The sequence below is a fragment of the Erpetoichthys calabaricus genome, chromosome 11 (assembly GCF_900747795.2).
Source record: "Erpetoichthys calabaricus chromosome 11, fErpCal1.3, whole genome shotgun sequence".
Classification (NCBI taxonomy): Eukaryota; Metazoa; Chordata; class Cladistia; order Polypteriformes; family Polypteridae; genus Erpetoichthys; species Erpetoichthys calabaricus.
Window position 1 is genome coordinate 41,726,928 of NC_041404.2, and position 26,141 is coordinate 41,753,068.

The following is a 26,141-nucleotide window of genomic DNA, read 5'->3' on the forward strand; positions in this document are numbered from 1 at the left end:
ATATAACCATATATTTATTAATACTGTTTCTAGTGTAAATTATTGTTTTGTTTTTTGTTGTTAATATCATAAAAAATTCCAAACCATTAACTATTTGGATACTAAAGGAGAAATTCAAAATGCCTTATGTAGTTTTTATATAACCTGATGGATTATACTGATTCTTTGCTATTGAACTTTGTTTACTTTTAAAAGTAAGGCATTAATTAAGAGTACATCATTAGTATGCTTTTTAGGAAAATAAAATCATACAGCCTAAAAATAGCTTTTCAATACTAATATTAAATCAGAAGCAATGATTGCATTTTCATTTACCTCATTTTCGTTTGAAGCTATAATTAATAACTGTTTTGTAATTTGAATTAAATAATAGGACAGCAGCTCGCTTCACAACTAGTTTGAATGCAAATAAAGATATTTTATCTGAAGTAAACTTGTTTAGAGAGTCAATTCCATTTGTTTTTCTTATGTTTTTAAAAATATGAGATCCTGTACTTAAAATAAACATTGAGGACAAAATCTGTCAATAGTTAGGACTAAATGTCCGTAATTTACATTTTACAAAAAATGATCTTTATGCATGTCTTTGAAAAGTAAAATATGTAGATGAAAATACTTTTTCATTCCCACTGACAGATAAATTCTCTTGTTCTAAGGTTATTTGCTGTTCTTCCTGGCAGAACCTGAATTTGTTTTAGTTTTGATTCACAATTATAAATTAATAGCTGACTTCCATCTATTAGTCACTCTTTGTGCACCCTGCTTTATATATGAAATTTGGAAAACTGAGATAAAGCAATTAATGTTGCATTTTCCAAATACTTTTTTTAATAAAGAACTCTGGAATTAGAGTCAAAAATCATAAATTTGAACACATGAATATTTATTACAGCCTATACACATTTGTGTAAGATTTTCCTGTTGTTGAATGGTTAATGAAACAGAGATCTTTTCTACATTTGTGCTTATTCAGTTAAGAGGTGCTGGCAATGTATAAGTTTCATGACATTCTGGAAATGTATATGCTAAAATTGTAAAATGGCAATGGATACTAGTTTCATAATATTTCTATATAAGATTATAAGTATCATTCACCCTGCATAATATAATGCTAGACATGCAGATGATTGAGTATATACTGTATGTAAATTCACCTTATAGACAAATAAAGATGTTTCTGTCTGTGTGTCTGTATTTGTCTTATTGTTTATATTTGTATGCATGTATTTGTTTTTACCGTGAATGTTTTATTCCTCTCTTTCAAAAGCTTTGTACATTAAATTCGCTGTTTTAATACTTTTAATGTTTATTTTTCTTAACCACATTGTACTGATGTCACTGAGGTTTTCCAGATTATTCAAAATACAGTAAAGGATTCAAAAACAGAAGGGCTTTTTCTGTCCATTTTACAACACCTTCTTCTCGTACGCAATGACTACTTTGCCAGGTGAGAAATGGGTTAAAAGGATGTGGTTTGTGAATGTGGGAAGGGTTTTTAGTAGTAATTACAGTGCAACAATAATTGTCCACTGCATACTTGGAGAGGGAGTTGGGGGTTGCATGTGATTTAAGGCAGCCAAGTGAAAATATAATCAGGTTTTTGTATTAGATTACACTGAATGGCACAATGTAATTGTTTTATTAATTTCCCCCTGCAAATCTGTAAGAATGTGTTGTGTTAATAAATTGCAAAGCTTGTCTTTTATAGTTCCGAGAGAGAGAGAATATATATAGAGAACACATGCACAGGTATTTACATTTCTATACATATACATACACACATGTATATAGTCCAAGAGAATTTACATTAGTAAACAATTGATTTGAATTATTATATAACAATATCATCTACATAACATTCCTGATTTTTCAGAGCAACTTTCCTTGCCATGTAAACAAAAAGCCTCTTAAGAAAAACATTTTTTAATGACAGGTATTGATTGTGCTTTGGCTTCATAAATTAATTGCTTCCATTGTTTAGTTATACAGTATATATAGGTGCAACTTATTTATTCTTGCCAAAAGTGCCTTCAGAGTGATACAGTATTGCATAAAAAATACATTTGGTAAGAATGGAAATATACACAAAGAATTTATTAGTGATATTAAAATGTTACTTATCTATCAGAAGAACTATTGGATGCTCTGTGACACTGTTAAGATTAGACCTGCTTTTAATTTAGTAGAAGAATGTTATCTACTTCACTGAGTGATTAATGGGTTAAATGTTAGAGCCATATTGTGCACTTTTTCATTTAAGGGCCTTATTGAAGCTTTCCAGAGAGCTACAGTGAATTGCAGGTCTGTTTAATGGGTTTGCAGTGAATGGAGATGGAGATGGAGAAAGAGTGAGTGAGTGAGTGAGTGATTTTGCTATAGCAATTCCATTACCCCCAAGGTAATACTCTATCACACAATAGGACTGACTCTAATAGAGTGCAGAGAAATGAGAAATCTGAGAAATTAGAGGGGAAAGTACAACAAAAAGACACCAGGGTTTTAACTGTTTGTTTCAAAGTCCAAGACTATATCAAGCAACATTATTGAAATATAGGGCATGTAGTACAACCAGCAATTACATTATTTAAAAATTAACAAAATGTTAGTGTGAAATGCAAGCTGTTACAGTCACTATGTTATTTCCATTTTCTATTAAAAAAAAAAAAAAAAAAAAAAAAAGCTAAATATCTGTACTGGCAATCCCATTCAGCATTATATCATGCTTTGCTCCTGTTTCTGGTAAGCCCCCATTACCCTGAGCTGGGTAGATATTCTACAAAAGTTAATGATGACATGTATTTTTAAATAATAAAGTAATTTTGTAATGCTTTGATGGTGAATGTTCATCATCGTCCATCAAGAAGTAAAAGCAAAAGAACTTTCATCGAAAGTTGCTAAAAGAATTGTAAATTCCAAAAATCCAGTGAAGTTGTGAAAGAAATTAAGGCACCTTTAATTGTTTATACTGTATTACTGCTAGAGACTGTGACAGTCCAGGTCAGCTGTATGCTCCCTGTTGCATCTGGGAGCCTCTTAAATACATCACCTTCAATACTCATGCAGCAAGGGGTAGGTGCAAAAGTGACAAGTGCTTTTATTAAAATAAATCAAAAAACAGTGTTCTAAAGTACTGTGCTCCATCCATAATAATCCATCTGTGGCAGAGCGAAGGGCACTCAGCAGGCTCCTATCAGTTATGGAGAATCCACTGCATCCACTAAACAGTATCATCTCCAGACAGAGGAGCAGCTTCAGCGACAGACTGCTGTCAATGTCCTGCTCCACTGACAGACTGAGGAGATCGTTCCTCCCCCAAACTATGTGACTCTTTAATTCCACCCGGGTGGGGGGGGGGTAAACGTTAACATTTAACATTATACAAAGTTATTGTCTGTTTTTCACCTGCATTATTATCATTCTTTAATTTAACATTATTTAATTGTATCAGTATGCTGCTGCTGAAGAATGTGAATTTCCCATTGGGATTAATAAAGTATCTATCTATCTATCTATCTATCTATCTATCTATCTATCTATCTATCTATCTATCTATCTATCTATCTATCTATCTATCTATCTATCTATCTATCTATCTATCTATCTATCTATCTATCTATCTATCTATCTATCTATCTATCTATCTATCTATCTATCTATCTATCTATCTATCTATCTATCTATCTATCTATCTATCTATCTATCTATCTATCTATCTATCTATCTATCTATCTATCTATCTATCTAATAATCCAATTAAATCCAAAGTGATTGTGGAGGTTAAAAATCCATTAAATAAATAAACAATTAAAACGTTAAACTGCTGTCTCCCTTCTAGTTCCCTTCCCTCTGTACGGGCTCCTCTTTATAGGATGTGATCGGCCACTGGTGCACACCTTCTTCCACTCTTGAGGCGTGAATGCAGCACCTGACAGATCTATTTGCTTTTGCACATACATGCGTGCACGTGATCGGCCAAGCTACCACAGTTAACCCCGGAGTTTTGTTGTCAGGTGCATACCTGCACCCATTTCCAAGCATGCACATTCTTGGGCACAATTATTTCTTTAAAATCTGCACATTGCCTTGTACCACTTATCACAGAGACACATTCTTTTATCTTTTTACACCGTGTCTGTTCCCATTCCATTTTCTTATGCAAATGTTTGAAAATGGTCAATCATTAATGTTTTGGTGGCCACTGGTAATGGTAGCAGAGGTGTTTGAGCAGATGTTTGTCTTTTGCTGAATTTCCATTAGTGCCAGAATGCAGGATACTACTGCTTTCTCCTTTGTTTCCCTTAAATTATTAAGGTATCCAGAGCCAACCATGACATTTTGCTTCTTGGTTGGTTTTATATATGAAGGATGTGCCTCAAGAAAATAATAGTGTCATTGATGTAGCTGATCTTGACTAATGTCAACCTGCCATCAGGCAAACAAGAGAAGCCTATCCTAAATGTACTGTTGCTCAATTTGCTGTTTTAAACACTAGTTTTTAAATGATTAGATGTGCTTTTTTTAAGAAAGACAAAGTAATAAGTGTAATAGGCTAAAGACAGCAAGTATTCCTTGATAAAACACAACATTTTGATGAATTATGTAGAATTCAGGAGAAATGGACAATCTGTGTATTGCACAAAACTTTGAAAACAGCCTAGAAAAAGTATTGCAGTTGTTCCCTTCATATATAAATAAAATATATATTTTAAAGGTTTAAGAAAGTGCTTGAATATTTGTGTGTTACCTTTTATCGTTAAGGAAATACCTCTTATAGAGGTTAAGTGGCTTGTGTACACAATAATGTATAGTCTTCCAATACGTGCTAGAGATTTGCTAGCACTTGGTGCTCTGAGCAATTCAGTAATGTGCTATCATGCCCCTTCATTGACTATATCAAGCACTTTAACACACAGGCCTGGACATCGTTGCACACTCTAGATTTTATTCCCTTGGTTCTCTTTGACCTTAATCAGATTAATGTGATCTAGAATATTCATGGATTCAAAATCTGTAGTTACATTTATGGTTTCATTATGTAATATGCCATTTTCAGCATATTTTAACATTTAAACAGTTACTTTAAAATAAAAATGTTTTATCTGTTCTCTAGACCTCAGTACTACAGGCTTATAGATGAATGTATTTCCCAGATTGTCCTCCATCGTAATGGCACAGATCCTGACTTCAAATGCAAAAAATTTTTACTAGATGTTGATGGATTAATTGGTAAGATTTATGTTTTTTTTGCCTGATTAATAATTGTAACACTGTTATATTTATTTGAGTAAATGTATTGAGACAACAAAAGGATTTTTTCTCATATAATTGCAGTTTCCTGTTATGCAGAATATGTACTTGCTCACGTTTTACCTTAAATGTTTCTAAATTGAATTCTTTTTTCCTTACAAATTCAGTATTTTAGGTATTAAAGAACAGTCCTTAAAGAAAGCTTTACTATGCACAAGTGTGAGTCAAACATTATCCGCACTCTGGTTGCAGAATTTAATTTCATCAACTTTCTGTAAAGACAAATGCATAATTTTTTTCGACATAATTTTCCTGCATTTCAATACACTTTGTCCATCTGTCAACAAGCTTTTGTATTCCTTCATTAAAAATATTTAAGGCTGAGCTGTGAGCCACGAATGCACCGCTGTCTTCACCTTTTCATCAGACGTGAATCTTCGTCCTTGTCGGGCTTCTTTCGAAACCCAAGTCTGTTGTTTGATTATTGCATAGGCAGGGCCATGGCTGATTTGCAAATGACTTGCCACATCATCTACTGTCACTCGTCTATTCAACAGAATAATTTTACTTGCATACTCAATGTCGTCATCAGTTGTGGATGTGGACGGACGTCCAGCTCCTTCTTCATGGCTGACACTTGTGCAACCTTCCTTGAACTTCTTTTTCAATTCATACATACTTCTTCGTGACAAAACACTTTCTCCCTTCTGTGCAAAAAGTCCTCGATAAATGTTGTCACCAGGCACACCCTCGGACCACAAAAAACGAATCACTGCATGTTGCTCTTCTTTTGTGCAAATCACAAGTGGGGCAGCCATTGTTTCTCGCACCACAGTTATAAATGATTTGATATAACACGTTCACACCTGCACAACATTGATTGGAGACACAGGGACCTCGTACGTTGCCAACAGAAGTTTTAATATAAGTGGAGCGTGGATAATTTTTGACTCACCCTCGTATAACCATACCATAAGTTCACTTCAGAACTTTATTTTTAATATGCTTAAGAGCAGCTGTCTTAAACTTCTGTATACTTTTGCTCAACCCTGATTTCAGGTTTATATTGTAATATTAAGTACATTTCTCTGAGAAGTATACCATGTAGTGTTACTAAAGCAGGAGTAATATAGAGTATGATGGTGCAATGTACAGAAAAGGTGGAGTATACTTAGTGATTTTGTGATATTTTAAAGCTTTTTCTTTATTTATTGAAGAGCACAATATCAGCATTAACTTGCTCTAGTCTATGTTAAAACTTTGTGCTCCCCACAACCAGTAAACCAGGAACAGAATGCAAACAGGAAAACAGAAAGATTAGTTTTTACATATGCATCTTTTTGTTTCCTGGATATTACAAAATGTCACAAATATGCCTTACCTGATAATATTTTCTGTGAGTTTTACACCAAAATATACAGCAAAATTCATTTTGACTTCAGCTGTATAAAAGCAAAACTAAGGAGAAGACTGTTTGCCATATTTAACGCTTACAGAGTTATGGACCATTAATTTGAATAGAAAAGAAGGGGGTAAGTCAATACATAATTCACAATGCAAGTTTTACATTGCCTAAATTTAATGCAGAGAAGCTAGTTTGCACATGAAATCAATCAGCATAGAGTGGCTGCATATGTAGCAGAATGTGCAACTGCTTGCATGTCGCAAATTTTCATTTACTATTTTGTCTCGATGCATGCTCAATAATCCAGGTAAGGAAATCCTAGAAATTTGATTCTGTTCATCTGGACAAAGTTTTTAAGTGGGAGAAGGCTCACCGAGAAGGCTCGTCTAGCACAGCATGAAAAGTCTAAAACCAGGCAAAAGAGGAAGTTTGATCTACTTGCTGTGCGTCACAAACACCAGCACACTATGGGGAGTGTCCTCCACAACCAGCAGAGAGAAGGATGCCAGACAGAAACTAAAGATGTGGACAAATGGGTGAAGAACTTGTCTGACAAACAACTCGCCCAAGCAGAGAAAAACGTCCTTTCTAAAGGGTTAAATTTTGTGGTCACACCGAAACAAATCCCGCTAGTGGAACTGATTACAGCCACAGAATCTGCTATCAGAAACAACAACATTGCTGATTTGGAAGCTGAACAACTGCGGATAAAAGTTTCGGCATGTCTCAGCAATGCAAAACCCCCTGCATCCAATATCAGCATTGAGGAGAGGAAGGCCCTCACGGCACTCAGCAAGGACAACAACATCATCATCCTTCCAGCGGACAAGGGGAGATGCACAGTTGTGCTTAACCAGACAGACTACCATGAGAAAATTTTATCTCTGCTCAGTGACAAAAATACTTATGAGCCCTTAAAGCGAGATCCAGGTAGTGGTTACAAGAAAAAGGTGATAGATTGTCTTAAGCAGTTAGTTCAGGACAATGCTATTGACCGGACCACATACTACAGATTATACCCAGGGGAATCTACACCAAGTCTGTATGGTCTACCAAAAATACACAAACAGGGTGCTCCTTTAAGACCCATTGTCTGCATGATCAATTCAGTCACGTATAACATCTCAAAGTTCCTGGCCGCTGTTCTTAACCCGGTGGTAGGCAGCTCAAAACACCACATTCAGAACACTTTGGATTTCGTGGAGAAAGTGAGAGAGGTCATTATGGAGGCAGAAGAAACCTTGGTCTCATTTGATGTTACATCTCTATTCACTTGTGTCCCAGTGACTGAAGCAGTGGAGGTAGTATGTAAGAGATTACAGAATGACCCCACTCTCAGTAAAAGAACCTCTCTCAATGCAGACCAAGTGTGCCTGCTTTTGGAACTGTGTCTTGAATCAACATATTTCATATACAAAAGCCAGTACTACAGGCAGAAGCACGGGTGTGCCATGGGTTCCCCTGTTTCACCTATAGTAGCCAATCTATATATGGAAGAAGTGGAAAAGAGGGCTCTATCATCCTATCCTGGAACACCACCGCGCCATTGGTTCAGATATGTGGATGACACCTGGGTGAAAATCAGATCTCAGGAGGTACCACAGTTCACAGATCACATCAACGGGGTGGACAAACACATCAAGTTCACCAGAGAGGATATGAAAAATAACAAGCTAGCCTTCTTAGACTGTGAAATTTCCATCGTCAACGGGGGACATTTGAAAGTGGATGTGTACCGTAAACCCACACATACGGACCAGTATCTAAGGTTTGACTCTCACCATCCACTAGAGCACAAACTAGGTGTCATTAGGACTCTACAACACAGAGCTAACACCATTCCCACAGACTCAGAGGCCAGGGAAGCAGAAGAACACCACGTCAAAAAGGCCCTGAGTAAATGTGGATATCCCAGCTGGTCCTTTGTCAAAGCAGGGAGGACACCTAAAGAACGCTCCAAGCGATTCATGAGAGAGGAAGGACATCCACTGCCTAAGCGAAAACCCTTAGTGATACCGTATGTGTCAGGAGTATCGGAACAGCTGAGGCGCATTTTCTTGAAACACCAGGTCTCAGTGGCTTTCAAACCCCAAAACACGCTACGCCAAAGATTGGTCCATCCCAAGGATCGGGTCCCACGGCACAAACAGAGTAACATAGTTTACGCAGTTAAGTGCCAGGAGGAGTACCATGAATTGTACATCGGGGAAACCAAGCAGCCACTGGCTAAGCGCATGTCACAACACAGAAGAGCTTCCTCGTCAGGCCAGGACTCCGCAGTCTATTTACATCTATGGGATAGTGGTCACTCCTTTAAAGATGAAGAGGTGCACATCCTGGACAGGGAGGAGCGCTGGTTTGAGAGAGGAATCAAGGAGGCCATTTACGTGAAAAAGGAACGACCATCTCTGAACAGAGGAGGGGGCCTAAGGGTACATCTGTCGCCATCTTACAATGCTGTGATTGCAGCCATTCCTCAACCCTCTATGAATGGTTCACACGTCTACTAATCAGTGGACAATTTGCATATCACTGATCAACTGGCCCTTTGTCAATGGTGCTAGTCTCTGTGATTAAGCAAAGGTATTTTTTATAAGGTTGGGGAAACCTGCAGTCAATTGAGACTGAGGAAGAGACTTGGATAAGTCTCGAAATATTTCTCCCACTTAAAAACTTTGTCCAGATGAACAGAATCAAATTTCTAGCATTTACTATTTTGTTTTCATTTTCATTTACTTCTGGCAGTGTTCATCTTTAAGTGTGTAGTCTTTTTTTATACTCAACCAGTCCAATTAACTCCCAAGACTGTAATCAAAACACATTTCCCTTTTCCCTAAAACCAGATAGATTAATTGGAAAATTGAGATTGTTTTGAAAATCACCTTGACACTGCTACTTTCTTTTTATGTGCTTGTCACTAAAACACTTATTTACATGCCTTTGAGAATATCAGACGTTCCTGTTGAAAACTGTGAGATAACAGGCATAAAGCTGTGTAATATGTGAGGATGTGTAATATCATTACACCGCTCTGAAATACCAATTTACTTTTTCTGATTGACTTTTTTTCTTTTCTGCTACTAACTTGATGTTTAATATTTTAATGCTTCAGAATACTTGTCAACACTTCTTATGTCATAAGACTGAAGACTCATCTATTCTCTCTGGCCCTTTAATTGTTTTCTCGTCATTTTTATATTTCAGTTTTCCTATTCATTGACTGTCTTTGCCACATTTTCTGCTATACTGCCTTGATCCCCTGTATTTGAAAGCTGCTTCCATAATTTATTGTCTTAATAGTTTTTAAATGTAGCTGTTAGTTTTTCGGTTTTCAGTGTTACTAGGAATGGGCCTTTTTGACTAACTGTGCATATTCATATCCGTCTTTCCATTAGGAAGATACTAAAGCTCTGTTTCTGAAAGGAAGGCTCACCTGTATTAGTCATGTAGTGGCTCATTTTTAAATACTGCATAGAACACATGGTTTTATTTGTTTTCTGAATTATTTGCCATTGGATCTTCATTATCACAGTGTTAATCCATGAACAGTCAGTCAAGGCTGCTTGGTGTTTTGGCATATTAGTAAGCCATTGTAAAGTCTATAGAAGGAGAGAAAAATGCTGAAGAATGAAGAGAATTATAAACTTAGGGTAGACTGAGTTTTTGATAACACCACAAAATCAGAATGAAAGTAAAGGTGGACAGATGAAGCCTCTCTCTGCCCAAGTGATATAACCTGTTGAATTTAAAGGTTATACTTAGAAAAAGGACAGAGCTTCTTCCAGTTTTCCATTATTAGTCTGCTTATTTAACTGGTGTTTTTATTTTGGTCAGGCCAAAAATATTTCTGCTGTTAAATCTGCATGGTGATTCAGCAAACACTTATCAGACTATAAGTAAATATATTAAAAGGTAGCAGAGCTGCATTTGATGATTACTTTGATGGTAAATCTTGCCACCAGATTCAATAAGAAGACAAACTCTTGTTTTCATCGTCGGCTAACCTGTTTGCACCACCAACCAGTCCTAGTTAATTTAACATAACTTTGTTCATAGATTGCACTTCCATGAAGTGGTTTATTTTTACTTATAATTAAAAATACTTGCACATATTGTGCTGAACATACCATGTTTTTTTTTTACAGCTAAATAAAAAATCCTGACCTTACTGTTGTAAGATATGCCTTTTAGAAATCATATTACACTGCTTATTTTACTGGATTGAAAAAGCAGGAGAAAATTAAGTTCTACATTTGTGTGTTTGACTCCCTAATACAACATGCTCTGAAAGAAATGTTGCACTGAGAAGTCAAGTACTTTTTATTAGTGAGTATTGAACTGCTAAACCCATTCCTAATTATAGCTGTGTGATCTGTAAGGCTTCTTTTGATACTGACCGTTGCAATTTAACAGCTTGGTTTATATCAGTGTTATGTTTTTGGTTGTTATTGTTCTGTACGTACTATGTTAGTGTGTTTGAGTTTATCTTGCTATTTTAAAGCCCATTTGAGTACTATACACTACTATTGTCACTATACAAAATACAAATTATAAAAAATTGTAACTTTATTTTTCAGTGAGTAATTCTTTGAACTTTTTTCCTTTTTAAATGATCTCTTTTCTCTCTTTTTTTCAAGATAATATGATTGACAAAACCAAAGTACAGACAAGCGAAGCTAAAGCTATTGACCTGGAAAAAAAGGTGCAGTAAATATGTCCTTAAAATAATTTTAATTCCTAAAGAAATAGTGATGATTTCTCATTTTTAAGAACTTTTCTCATTTTGATGCTGTGGCTACTCATCCATTTTCTGTCATTTTCTCAATGATCCACAAAAACTGCATGCTGCATTTGTTTGAAATTCTGCCTGATAGTATTTTGCTTAATTGGTAACTGTTTTATTTATTGCTTCATGTGACCGAATGTTACAGTGGGATTTAATCTAGCCAAAAAGTCTTTACTGTCCAAGGCAAATATTTTTTTCTTCCTTGATAGTTCATATACTGTCTCCGGATTATGGATTTGTAAAAAAGTAAAACATTTTATTTAAAGACCTTATAAAACAGTTTAAAATAGTCAATATAGACGTAGGTCTGAATATTCGAAACAAAGGTAATTTGCTGATCAGTGTACTTCCCATGTACTTAAAATTATTACAGCATTCATAGCAAAACACCATGTATTTATATAGCTCCTTCTTAAAAAAGTTTAATTTGAAGTGCTTTATAATGAGTAGTAATTGGAAATGAAGAAAAGGGTGATCAAATAAACTCATTATCCTAAGGGTTATATGCTCAGTGGGGAAAAGAAAGGGGGAGGCCTCTGGGGTTATGCAACCAAAAGCCTGCCCAAGCCCCGCTGGATATTCTATTGTATGCCTAGCATACAAACAAGAATAAATGAGAGAGTTAGCCTGTACAGAGGTTATCAAGGACAGGACTTCATTATTCTTCTTCCTTCAGTCCCATGCAATTTTGTCCATTATGCTTTATGATTCTGTTCTTCTTTCTCCCAGTTCTACACTGCACATACTGTTTACATTCTAAAAACTTTAACGCTCAAGTCATAAATTGTGCTAAGTTACAGATATCCTTGACAGCTACAGTATTCTTGATGTTGGAAAAAAACCAAAATGTTGTAGTATTTAACTTTGAAGCTAAAAATAAATATCTGCAAGTGAGGTTCTGAAGTGGAGGGCTATACTAGTAATAACAGTTTATTGATTGCCCTTTCTCTCTCTCTCCTTTTTTAGCTTGATGCAGAGCTGACAGCACGACATGAGCTTCAGGTGGAGATGAAGAAAAAGGAGAGTGATTTTGAACAGAAAGAGAAAGAACTGACTTCTTCAAATGAAAATGTTATTTCACAATTAAATACCACAGAAGCAGAAATCACAAAGCTGCAGGCTGAGAACAAGAAGCTTGTAGAAGAGGTATGTCCAGTTGTTATGTCTTTTTTACCTAAAGGAGCATGACTTAGAAGTCCTTTTTATGATGTTCTTAAAGGAGTAAGTAAATGTCATGGATACTTGTTTCCAAGTGCCATATTAATTCACTGATGTGTTTTTTCATCTATTAAATGACTTTTCTAGCCTCGTGGCATGTAACATTATCCTATTGATTTGGGTACCCAGTTTGTAAATGAATTAACCTGATCTTTAATGATATTCACTTACCCAATATCATTCAGACATTGCTGTGCTTATGCCTGAGTTACCCAGTGCAAGTACCCAAATTACAACTCATAATGGTAGAATGAAGTCATAGACGCATGGAGTATATGCCACTTCCTGATTTTCCAATCAGTCTTAATCCATGGAAATTGATATTGATCAGACCAGGTAATATTTTTCCAGACTTTTAGTTTGCTGTGTTTATTTTCTGGCATCATCAGCATCTTGTTTTTCTTTAATAGATTTTGTTGGGATTATTATTTTCTTTATTCTGTCCATGATAAAATAATGACAAACTTTGTTTTTTAACATGCCTTTCTTCAAAACCACTGTTGAAATCTGTTATGTAACTATCTGACAGCCTATTTAATCCACTATTGATTTCCAACTACATACAGTAACTGCTGTTAATTGATGCTTCTTTATGTGGTGACCAAGCCTCCATTGACAGATGACTCTGTTTTACCTCAGCAGTATTGCTGGTGCTAACTACCTAACTTAATTCATACTCACTATGATCTCATTAAAACTTTATCAATGTTAAAGTCAGACAGAAGCAAAGCAAAATTCAATCAAGAGCTCACAATACATGATTCTAGAAAATTAGATACGTTATAACCACAGTCAACCCTTAACACCCTGCCTCTACCCAGTTTAGAAAGCATTGCACACCAAAAAACCTATTAATCTGATAATTCCTCACATATATTGAGAATTTAGTAAATAAAAAAACCCAGAAGGCTATTTTCAAAGCAACATTAACAATTCTTCTTTAAATAATAGTTTGAAATTAATAGATAGTGTAAAAAGCTTTGTGCTGTTGATCATACATATAAAATTATTTTTTTATAGTTTAAAGAATAAGACATATTAACATTTGGGTTATAAGAGGAAAGGTGAGAATTTTACTATTAAGCAAGATAAAATTACACATGAACAGTCTAGCATGGGAGATGACTGTAGGTTTCTTGTTGCTTAATCTTATCCTATCCAGTGTTAATCCAAATAATAGTGTTAGAAAATGATTGTGAGACCAACTGGTAAGAAAATAGTTTTCCCATAAATTCTTAGTTTGAAACATTCCCAGAATATAAGATCTAATTTAAACTGATGCATGCTAACATATTTTGCAGTTAGCACTCCTGTCTCTAATAAATTTTATATAATTTTAATTTTGAAAGATTTGTGTGAGGCACAGTTTATAGTACCATGTTTTGCACAAATTATGAATAATTGAATCCCATTCCTTGTCTGAGATATTAATTGAGAGGCCCTTTTCTTGTTGCTGCATAAGATTGTCTAGTGATACCCACAGACAAAATAACTAATAAAATGCTGTCAGTGTCTTTTGTCATTGCTGAATAACATATTTAAGTATAGGTACTGATGAAGGGAAATTGGACAAGTTTCTTTTGACAAAGTTTGTAACTTGTTCATGAGAAAAGAGTGTTTTGCTGGAAGTCTTTATTCAACTAATTTCTGATCAAAGGCTGCAAAATATTGTCACTCTACAGCTATCTAAAGGCCTGGATACATGCAGCTTCCATGATTGAAAGTGATACAAGTTAAAGCTGAAGTGTATGGATTTGCAGTGCATGCTAATGGTTGCTTTGAACGCATTATACAATAAGCACTTTACTTGTGTGTTAATTAATAGCATTGACAGTTTAACAACTTGTTTGAATATATTAATTAGTGTCTGCTAATAGTTGTAATGATTTAAAAAATATAATTTAACAAATGGGAGCTTTACATTTTAAAACGGTTATAGCCGTATTAAAGTGTGCCTTTCTTGCATTTACTTTCGCTTTAATGTTGCTTTTTATAGTTTACATTAAAAAATCACATTTCAGTTGTGGCCTTTGAAAAGGAGGCTTCAACATCTAACACTAATGAAATCAGTCGTGTTGCCAATAGGCTATTAATATCAATGAGCTTAATGTTTTACTGTTTACCAATATAAACAAAAACAATGTAAGGTCTGTAAAAATTTGTGCAGAAAGATGTTTATTTTTTTATTCCTTTTTTTTTCAATCAGACTTTCCCCTTACTCAGACTTCAAAGTGCTAATGTTGAATCTTATGATGAAGCACATTCTGGACACATCATTCTTTGACTAGAATTTATGAAGGCTGCAAGTCTTCACGAGTGGCTTTTGGGAAAAACAGATTTAGGACTTGCCACTGAAAATACAACTTAGTCAGCCTGTCTGTCTTTAGCTCTACTATCAATTAAATTATATGCATTTCAAAACAAGGAAAAGCCTCAGCTTTTCTTCTGCACAGTGATATATTGAAACAACAACTGTAACATCATTGTACTTGAAAAAAGTCCAATATTGAAATGAAACAATGTTTATGATAATGCCCAACTTCTTTTTATGGTGTTTACATTGTTGAGATGATGAGAATAAATATAAATTAGACATCAGTAAGATTTCAACAGCTTAGACACATGCACTTTTTAATAAAATTGTTTGTATTTTTTCAACTCCTTGGGAGAGAAGCAAAAAGTTTTTTGGTGAATGGTTAATAAACAGTAAGAAGTACATTAGTAAGTGGCAGTTTGGACTGACATTAAACATAGAAAACAGATAATGTTTTAGTAAAAAGTGTAAGTTTGTGTAATACTTACTTTACAGTACATCAGCACCAGTAACAATTAGAATAAATGAAATTGTTTTGTTATTCTTCTTCTTCTTTCGGCTGCTCCCATTAGGGGTTGCCACAGAGGATCATCTTTTTCCATATCTTCCTGTCCTCTGCATCTTGCTCTGTTACAACCACCACCTTCATGTCCTCTCTCACCACATCCATAAACCTTCTCTTAGACCTTCCTCTTTTCTTCTTGCCTGGCAGCTCTATCCTTGGCATCCTTTTCCCAATATATTCAGCATCTCTCTTCTTCACATGTCCACTGTTTCCAACCCATATACAGGTGCTGGTCATAAAATTAGAATATCATGACAAAGTTGATTTATTTCAGTAATTCCATTCAAAAAGTGAAACTTGTATATTAGATTAATTCATTACACACAGACTGATGTATTTCAAATGTTTATTTCTTTTAATGTTGATGATTATAACTGACAACTAATGAAAGTTCCCAAATTCAGTATCTCGGAAAATTAGAATATTGTGAAAAGGTTCAATATTGAAGACACCTGGTGACACATTCTAATCAGCTAATTAACTCAAAACACCTGCAAAAGCCTTTAAATGGTCTCTCAGTCTAGTTCTGTTGGCTACACAATCATGGGGAAGACTGCTGACTTGACAGTTGTCCAAAAGACGACCATTGACACGTTGCACAAGGAGGGCAAGACACAAAAGATCATTGCTAAAGAGGCTGCCTGTTCACAGAGCTCTGTGTCCAAGCACATTAATAGAGAGGCGAAGGGAAGGACAAGATGTGGTAGAAAAAAGTGTACAAGCAATAGGGATAACCGCACCCTGGAGAGGATTGTGAAACAAAACCCATTCAAAAATGTGGGGGAGATTCACAAAGAATGGACTGCAGCGGGAGTCAGTGCTTCAAGAACCACCACGCACAGATGTATGCAAGACCTGGGTTTCAGCCGTCACATTCCTTGTGTCAAGCCACTCTTGAACAAGAGACAGCGTCAGAAGCGTCTCGCCTGGGCTAAAGACAAAAAGGACTGGACTGCTGCTGAGTGGTCCAAAGTTATGTTCTCTTATGAAAGTAAATTTTGCATTTCCTTTGGAAATCAAGGTACCAGAGTCTGGAGGAAGAGAGGAGAGGCACAGAATCCACGTTGCGTGAGGTCCAGTGTAAAGTTTACACAGTCAGTGATGGTTTGGGGTGCCATGTCATCTGCTGGTGTTGGTCCATTGTGTTTTCTGCGGTCCAAGGTCAACGCAGCCATCTACCAGGAAGTTTTAGAGCACTTCATGCTTCCTGCTGCTGACAAACTTTATGGAGATGCAGATTTCATTTTCCAACAGGACCTGGCCACCTGCACACAGTTCCAAAGCTACCAGTACCTGGTTTAAGGACCATGGTATCCCTGTTCTTGATTGGCCAGCAAACTCGCTTGACCTTAACCCCATAGAAAATCTATGGGGTATTGTGAAGAGGAAGATGCAATACGCCAGACCCAACAATTCAGAAGAGCTGAAGGCCACTATCAGAGCAACATGGGCTCTCATAACACCTGAGCAGTGCCACAGACTGATTGACTCCGTGCCACGCCGCATTGCTGCAGTAATCCAGGCCAAAGGAGCCCCAACTAAATATTGAGTGCTGTACATGCTCATACTTTTCATGTTCATACCTTTCAATTGGCCAACATTTCTAAAAATCCTTTTTTTTGCATTGGTCTTAATTGATATTCTGATTTTCCGAGATACTGAATTTGAGACTTTCATTAATTGTCAGTTATAATCATCAACATTAAAAGAAATAAACATTTGAAATACATCAGTCTGTGTGTAATGAATGAATCTAATATACAAGTTTCACTTTTTGAATGGAATTACTGAAATAAATCAACTTTGTCATGATATTCTAATTTGATGACCAGCACCTGTAACATAGCTGGTCTCACTACCGTCCTGTAGACCTTCCCTTTCACTCTTGCTGATACCCATTCTACCCTCCCTGCACTCTTTTTTACCTCTTTTTTACCTCTTTTCCACAATTTTCATTACTCTGTACTGTTGATCCTAAGTATTTAAACTCATCCACCTTCGCCAACTCTTCATCCTTCATCTTTACTATTCCACTGACCTGCCTCTCATTTACACACATATATTCTGTCTTGTTCCTACTGACCATTCCACTCCTCTCTAGAGCATACAACATCTCCACCTCTCCTGTGTCTCCTCAACCTGCTCCCTACAGATCACAATGTCATTAGCAAACAGCATAGTCCACTGGGACTCCTGTCTAATCTCGGCTGTCAACGTCTCCATCACCACTGCAAATAAGAAAGGGCTCAGAGCCAATCCCTGATTTAATCCCACCTCCAAGCTGAATGCATCTGTCACTCCTGCCACAGACCTCACCACTGTCACACTACCTCATGCATATCCTGTACAACTCTTTCATACTTCTCTGCCTCTCCCGATTTCCTTATGCAATACCACAGCTCCTCTCCTGGTACCCTGTCATACGCTTTCTCCAGGTCCACAAAGACAATTCAACTCATTCTGGCCTTTTCTATACTTCTCCATCAACGCCCTCGAGGCATACATCTCATCTGTGGTGCTCTTTCCTGGCATGAAACCATACTGCTGCTCACTAATCATCACCTCCCCTCTTAATTTATCTTCAACTACTCTTTCCCATAATTTCATGCTGTGGCTTATTAATTTTATCCCCCTGTAGTTACTACAGCCCTGCACATCTCCCTTATTCTTAAAAAGTACCAGTACCAGTACACTTCCTCTCCACTCCTCAGGTATCCTCTCACTTTCCAAGATTCCACTAAACAATCTGGTTAAAAATTCCACAGCCATTTCTCCTAAACACCTCCATGCTTCCACAGGTATGTCATCTGGACCAACTTCCTTTCTATTCTTCATCCTCTTCATAGCTGTCCTTACTTCCTCCTTGCTAATCCGTTGCACTTCCTAATTCACTATCACCACATCATCCAACCTTCTCTGTCTCTCAGTCTCTTCATTCATCAGTCTCTAAAAGTACTATGTCCATCTGCTTAACACACTCTTCTCGCTTGTGGGTATGTTTGCGTCTTTATCCTTTCTCACCCTAACCTGCTGCACATCTTTCCCAGCTTAGTCCCTCTGTCTAGCCAATTGGTACAGGTGCTTTTCTCCCTCCATATTGTCCCACCTCTCATTCAACTCACCACATGCCTTTTCTTTGGTGTTCACCACCTCTCTCTTCACTTTATGCCTTATCTCCTTGTACTCTTGTTTATTTTCTGCATCACTCTGACTATCCCACTTCTTCTTCGCCAACCTCTTCCTCTGTATACTCTCCTGTACTTCCCCATTTCACCACCAGGTTTTCTTTTCCTCCTCCCTCTGTCCAGAAGTCTCACCAAGCACTCTTTTTGCTATCACCTTTACTACTTCTGCTGTAGTTGTCCAGCTATCTGGTAACTCTTCACTGCCACCCAGTGCCTGTCTTACCTCCTCCCTAAAGTCAACCTTGCAGTCTTTCTTTTTCAACTTCCACCATTTGATCCTTGCCACTGCCCTTACTCTCCTCCTCCTCTTGATCTCCAACGTTATCCTACAGCCTACCATCCTATGCTGCTTTACTACACTTTCCCCTGCCACCACTTTGCAGTCTTCAATCTCCTTTAGATTAACCCTCCTGCATAGGATATAATCTACCTGTGTGCATCTTGCTCTACTCTTGTAGGTCACACTATGTTCCTCTCTCTTCTTAAAATTCGTATTCACCACAGCCATGTCCATCCTTTTCGCAAAATCCACTATCCTCTGACCTTCTTCATTCCTCTCCTTGACACTATACCTACCCATCACCTCCTCATCCTCTCTGTTCCCTTCACCAACATGTCCATTGAAATCTGCTCCAATTGCCACTCTCTGTCCCTTGGGTACACTGCCCATCACTTCATCCAACTCACTCCAGAAATCTTCTTTCTCATCCATCACACACCCAACTTACGGGGCATATGCACTAACAACATTCATCATCACACCTTCAGTTTGTAGATTCATAATCATCACTCTATTTGACACTCGTTTCACCTCCAAAACACTCTTGACATGGTGTTCCTTTACAGTAACCCCTACCTCATTTCTCCTCGAATCCACACCATGATAGAACAATTTGAATCCACCTCCAATGCACCTGGCCTTACTCCCCTTCCATTTAGTCTGTTGTATGCACAATATATCGGCCTTCCTTCTCTCCATCACATCAGCTAACTCTCTCCCCTTACCAGCCATACTGCCAGCGTTCAAAGTTCCTACCCTCAGTTCCACTCTCTTTACCTTCCTCCTGCCTCTGGACACATCTCCCCCCTCTTCTCTTTCTTTGGCCAGCAGTAGCCCTATTTCATCCAGCACCCTGCTGGCTAACAGTACTGGTGGTGGCTGTTGTTAACCTGGGCCTCAACCAATCTGGTACGGAAATCGGTATTTTTGTCCACATATTTTGTTACTAATGTGAGATTTTTATTTATTTATTTTAGGTGGATGTACTTTCTAAACACCTGCAGGATGAGAAAAACAAGGTTGCCTCAGCATCTCAACCTCATCAACCTAAGATCATTCCTCCTCCTCCTCCTCCTCCTCCACCACCACCACTCCCTGGACAAGTTGGAATTCCAAGCTTCCCACCAATTGCAGTTCCCGCTAATCTCCCCCCTTCAACTTTGCCGTGCCCTCCACCACCCCCTCCGCCACCCCCACCACCCCCTCTTCCTGGTATGAGTGGCCATCCTCCGCCTCCCCCACCTCCACCACCACCACCCCTACCTGGTTGTGGTACTGGATTTCCTCCACCACCCCCACCACCACCACCCCTACCTGGCGGTCCTGGAATGCCACCCCCTCCACCACCTTTGCCTGGTGGTATTGGAATACCACCACCCCCACCTTTATTTGGCGGTCCAGGGTTACCCCCACCTCCACCATTTCCTGGAGGACCAGGAATTCCACCCCCACCACCTGGTGCTCCTGGAATACCACCGCCACCCCCTGGTGTATGGGGTTTCTCTGTTCCTGCGCTTCCATTTGGACTTGTACCCAAAAAGAATTATAAACCTGAAATACAGCTGAAAAGGGCCAACTGGACTAAGGTATGAGTAATGATCTGTGGTGAGTATGATACTTCTAGTGTTGTTCCTTTACATTTGATTACATTTGTGTTTTATTCTTTTTGAATTAGTGCCATACTTTGTATCTGTAGTTTGTCCATTCAAAGCATTTTAAACTAAACATGTAAACCATATAAGATGTTAATCTTTTTTCAGTTATTAAAAGATTATACATATATCTATGTATGCCGTGATTACTATTTTTGCATTCTGCCATGTACGTGGATCAAGTAAGTGCCTACTTTATAGTAGCTGTAGCAGCATAAACTAGAATTTATATGGAATACATGAACTGCCCATTTCTTTTTCTTTACTCATAATTTTGATTAATATTAATTGTTTTCCATAGCATTGTTGTAATTCAAATATCACGTTCACATCTACCACCCTTGAATCACTATTTTCTGGTCAGAATAAATTTATTTTAAATTTTATCTTTCATAGAGAATGCATTTGTAAAGTTATTAAAAACATATAAAAATTGAAAACTTTTAAGTATTGAACACACTTGGTTATGAAATACTAATAATTTACTGTGTTCCAGCTTTCCAGCACAGTCCTACTCATCCCATTTTGTGACAGCCAATAACATGCTGCCTGATAGAACTAGTGCTGTATAAAGGATTAATAGCTATGGCTATTAATAGCTTTGGCAAGTTCATCTGAAATTGGGCCTCCTTTTTTTTGCCTTCTATCATTTTCCATTCTGTAGTAGTATGTATAACATGAGATACTAGGCAAATGAACTTTTCTTCTGTATGTGAAGTCCAAAACGTGTATTCTTTATTCCTCGCCTCTTTATTGTATGCAATGTATTCCTGGCTGAGCATTCATTGTTTGTCAGCACTCATGCACACAGAGCCTAGCATATGACTAAAGACAAAATCAGACCTATTTGATTTTGTTGGAGAGATTATTTGTACAGAGTGACTTGGACGTATGTCACATTATACGTCTGATTTAACAGGAGCGTGCTTCTGACTAACTCCAGCTCTCAAAGATTATGTACATGAAAGCTAAGACCTGAAAATGACTAGAAAAGTCACATAATGTGACATGGTCTTAAACAGCACAATGGAAGAACAGTTTGTCAATGCAAAGTGTTCATGAGATTATGGGGGTTATAAAGAATGAACTATGCAATTCTGTGTAGAACTCCGTAAAATCTTATCCAAACAATTATAAACATGCTTCAAAAAGCATTTAGAAATGAAATCATTTCACGTTAGAGTTTTTTTTTCCTGTTTATTGAATGTGAACTCTGAAGATATGCTGTTCATCGTCCAACTCAGCCATAACATGCATGCTTGCTAGGCTGCAATAGTTAAAACATCAAGACTGACTGTAGCCTTTTTGCCTAAAGCTACAGTTTAATAGCTTCTCTTGAGTTCATGAACATTATACTTTTCCTTTTTTCATTTAGCTCTTTCATTTTCTGAGTGGTGAAAGGCCTTTGACGAGAGTGTCACAGATCTGTTTTTTTAATAATCCCATTTCTTTTAACTGTGCAAGTGAAAGATAATTAGATTGTAGCTAGAAAGGACGGCATTCTTTTGTAATTTAAATTAACATTTTTTTCCCTGCTGCACACTTTTTTTCTGTTCTCTGTACTGGGGCACAAATTAATGAAAGGTTGGTATCCATGGCAGTCTGTTCTGTGAAAAGGAAAAAAAAAAGAAAGGAAAAATCCTTAATAGAGCCACTTTTTTTAAATTAAAAGTATATCTAGGTGAAAATCATTAATCCAACCTATTTTTGTTCTGTTTCAATACATTTTTTTAATGAAAAAAATGGAAAATAGTGTGACCCTTTATTGAAGCTCATATTACTAAACCCTAGGTGGGTCCAAGAATTCCATATGTATCTAAATAAAATATTAATGTAGCCTGGTAATATTTAGATAATAAATTCTTCATTTTTCAGTAGCAGATGGCACAGCTTGTCATCTAATATATTCCTTTAGAATATAAAAGCATTTAATTTTTAAAATGTAGTTGTTACAGTACTATCTAGCAGTTACATTGAAACAAATGTGTTCAAGCATTAAAGAGATTAGCAGATCACATCAGTGATAGAAAATTGCTTTATTTACAACTGTGATATGAATATAACACATCTGAAAACTATAAAATGCAGTTACAGATATCTCAGGAAGACTATAAAGATACAAATCAAATATGTACTAATTCATTTAAAAGAGCTTGAACATATTTTAATGGGGTAATTGTGTTAGTCAACATAATTTGGATATTCCCTGGATGAATATTTTTTTTATCTTGATTTTAGTTTGGCCCTGAGGATCTGTCTGAGAAAAGTTTTTGGACAAATGTGAAGGAAGATAAATTTGAAAGCAATGAACTATTTGCTAAACTTACCCTGGCTTTCTCCTCTCAGATCAAGAGTAAGTGGACTTGCATTATTTAGAAAATGGGAGGCCGTGAAAGCTTGCTAGGTTCTTCATAGGATTACAGTATGTTTTTCATTATGGCAATTAAACAAACATTTTTTACGTTTAAGCACAATCTTCATGGTTATTTTATGTCATTATCCTTTTGTTTCTTTATCTTGATGTGCATTATTTAATTCTCAAGGCTTTCTATTACAATCAAATAATCCTCTACTATCCAAAAATAATTTACAATAGAAAATGTTAGGCTTGAACTAGCTGTTTTCTAGTTGTATTGTTATTTTTTAACTCATGAATTTTCTTTTCTTTTTTCCCTTGTTTTGTTTTAATTGTTTTTAGGTTCCAAAGGTAAGAATATTTGAATACTTACTTGATTGCATGTTTGTGAAGTACCATATTTGCAATTATAGCCACATATTTATTACAGTTTTCTGACCTAAACCCTATTCTAACTAGTACACTAATACTGTAAAGCCCTCTGAAAATGTGAATGTGCTCCTCTAGGTAAAGAGGTTTCAATAATTTTGTGTTGTCTCATTTTTGGATACATAAACCATGCCATGTGCATTCTGTTACTCTTTCATATTCTTTCTTTTTTCAATCTCTGTCTGTTGAAGTGTTTTTAGCAATGCCCTGAATGACAAGTTAAAGAGTGCATACTTGGAACATTCTACACTGAAATCAAGATGGTTAAAATCAGAATTTTATAATACCTTTTAAAATATTTACCTACTGACTACAATATGTTTGGATTTCTAGCACAGATAATAGAAGAAAAAAAATACTCTTCTTCTATTACTTTTATTATGTAGTACCTTTTAATAATTAAAAGTTTAATTCTGAATCACCTAGACCTTTCACAGCATTTGTCAGGGTCTGACTGAATGATCATCAAAGTCTGAACACTTAAGATTTCAGGAAAAATAAGTTTTTAAGTGTCAAATATACCACTAAGAAAGGAGCATAGATGCAGATTTTACTGTAGAGAAAACATAATATTCTTTGGTTGATTTGTGTTAGTATATGTTTTCAGAAAGCAATACTCTTTTTCTCCTTTCCATTCTGTTTTATACCTAGCTTCATTGATTCTGCACTCTAGACAGTTGAATGGTCCTTAAATGAAGCTTCAAAAAATATTCAAGAATTACTGATGTTCTGTCAGGCTATTAGTTCAGCTTTGCTTTGCACACTTGATGTAACCATTAGGTAAATGCTTTAACTGGAGAGAATATTATTAAACTAATGCCATAAAACATTCAGTTAGTAAATATGTTTACATTATGGGATGGTCTGTACTTGAATTTTTTGCAGCAAATGAGAATGACATTTCTAAAATGTAGTGTGAATGTATACATAGGCAATGGAATGGGTATGTTTGTACATACATTATATTTATGGAGTAGCTTTGTTGGTCCTGGATTATTATCATTCTGTATCATGTAGTTATTCTGGTTCTTTATTTATGTTCTTTAGGTTCTTTATTTACTGTTATTAACTTTGATATGTGTGCATATGCATGTAATTGTTGTTAGATTTTGCACTTCACTTTTATCTTCTTGTAGTTGTGTTTAAGGACTGCGTTCATTCACTGTGAAGAGCAATGTGCATGAATCAATATGTTTGTTTGTTTTTTTCCCTAGTGGATTTAGTAGCCATTAGACTTTTGCAAATTGCTTCTATCAGTTGCTTAAGTGTAATTTTACTGATATATACTGGGTATTGTACTATAAATTATTCTTCTTTCTTAAGGAGTACATCTGCTAGTGCTTATGCCAAAAAGTAATTAAGATAAAGTTGTAAATCCATGATTTAATCAAAACTAGTTAGGCTTCCAAATATGGTTCATTAACTAAAAATTAATGACAGACCCCAATATTTTTGTTATTTATGTTAAATATTACTGTTACAAAATTTCCATACCTGACATCACTTAGCCATGCGGAGCTTTGACCAATGTTTTTTTTATTATTATTATTATTATAATTGTACTGATGAGTGGATGTGAATAGCACATGAGCTGGTACTTAACACTTACAAACAGTTTCTTCCATCCCCCTTCAAACTTCAAGCAACAAACCTCGCAAATGATGAATAGTACAGTGCTGGTAATTGCTGTTTGGGTGCTGTTCAGCCAATACAGCTCATTTCCACACCCACCATACGATGAACCACCCGAAGTAGGGCCTGAGTGCAGCCATGCAACTGGTGACGCCTCAGCATCACACTGGAACAGTGCGAGTTTTTTTTTTTTTTTTTTTTAAACAGTGGCTGGAGTACTAATCCTGTCACCATCTCCCAAGTTTTCCCTAGATGCAGATTAACAACATACCCAGGACTGAGCAATTGCAGGTTAAGGACCTTGCTCAACTGCCCAGCGGAGTAGACGGACTTCTGCCGTTTACAGGATTCAAACTGGCAACCTTCCGATTGCTGGCACAGATCCCAGCCCTAACCTTCAGTATATATGAAACATCAATAAATTACACTTGGGTCCCATCCCCAAGATATCTGATTATGTACATGCAAATATTACAAAATCCAAAAACCAAAATTCTTCTGGTCCCAGGCATTTCATATTAGGGATACTAAACCTGTACTATCATTAATACTAGGTGTATGCACATGTTTATGACTAAAATGAGTATTATTCCACTCTCAAATATTTAAATATTGATTTTTGCCATGCAGTAGCATACTGTTGTTGTTGCTGTAGTTTGTAAGAGGTAGATGTTAGTCATTTTCCTGTCAAAAATGTCAACCATGGCATTCATTGTTCAATGTCACCATAATCCAATACAAAATAATGACATCAAAATGCTAATAAAGGGGCAAAGAAAAAAGTTTAACATCCACTTAATTTTAATCTTTTTTTTTTTTATTTAGTCATTGCAATTTGAGCTTTATCTTTAGTATGAATCCTTGTTATCAACAGAGAGCTGCTTGTTCAAGTACAGATATTATTTGAGTGACAATAACAAATGTTGCACTGTATTCCTAAGGCTGCTGAAAACCAAGATTTGTGTAACTGGTAATAGTGAAGCTGCAGAATCAGCAGGACAATAGTCAGTCTGTCTGTCTGCCTGCCTGCCTGTCCATCTGTCTTCAATACAACTCAGCTCCCAATGGTTCA

General features: G+C 36.4%; 1 protein-coding gene across 1 annotated transcript in view; it reads left to right on the forward strand.

Moving 5' to 3' along the window:
* Positions 1–25,332, forward strand: part of LOC114660354 (protein diaphanous homolog 1) — a 109,185-nt gene extending 83,853 nt beyond the window's left edge. Inside the window, exons 12-19 of the mRNA XM_051933821.1 lie at positions 1,331–1,447; positions 5,111–5,226; positions 11,290–11,354; positions 12,405–12,584; positions 19,978–20,586; positions 22,891–23,005; positions 23,351–23,359; positions 25,277–25,332. Of these exons, the coding sequence (XP_051789781.1) occupies positions 1,331–1,447; positions 5,111–5,226; positions 11,290–11,354; positions 12,405–12,584; positions 19,978–20,586; positions 22,891–23,005; positions 23,351–23,359; positions 25,277–25,332 (1,267 nt within the window). The remainder of the gene's footprint in view (positions 1–1,330; positions 1,448–5,110; positions 5,227–11,289; positions 11,355–12,404; positions 12,585–19,977; positions 20,587–22,890; positions 23,006–23,350; positions 23,360–25,276) is intronic.
* The last annotated feature ends 809 nt before the right edge of the window (positions 25,333–26,141 follow it).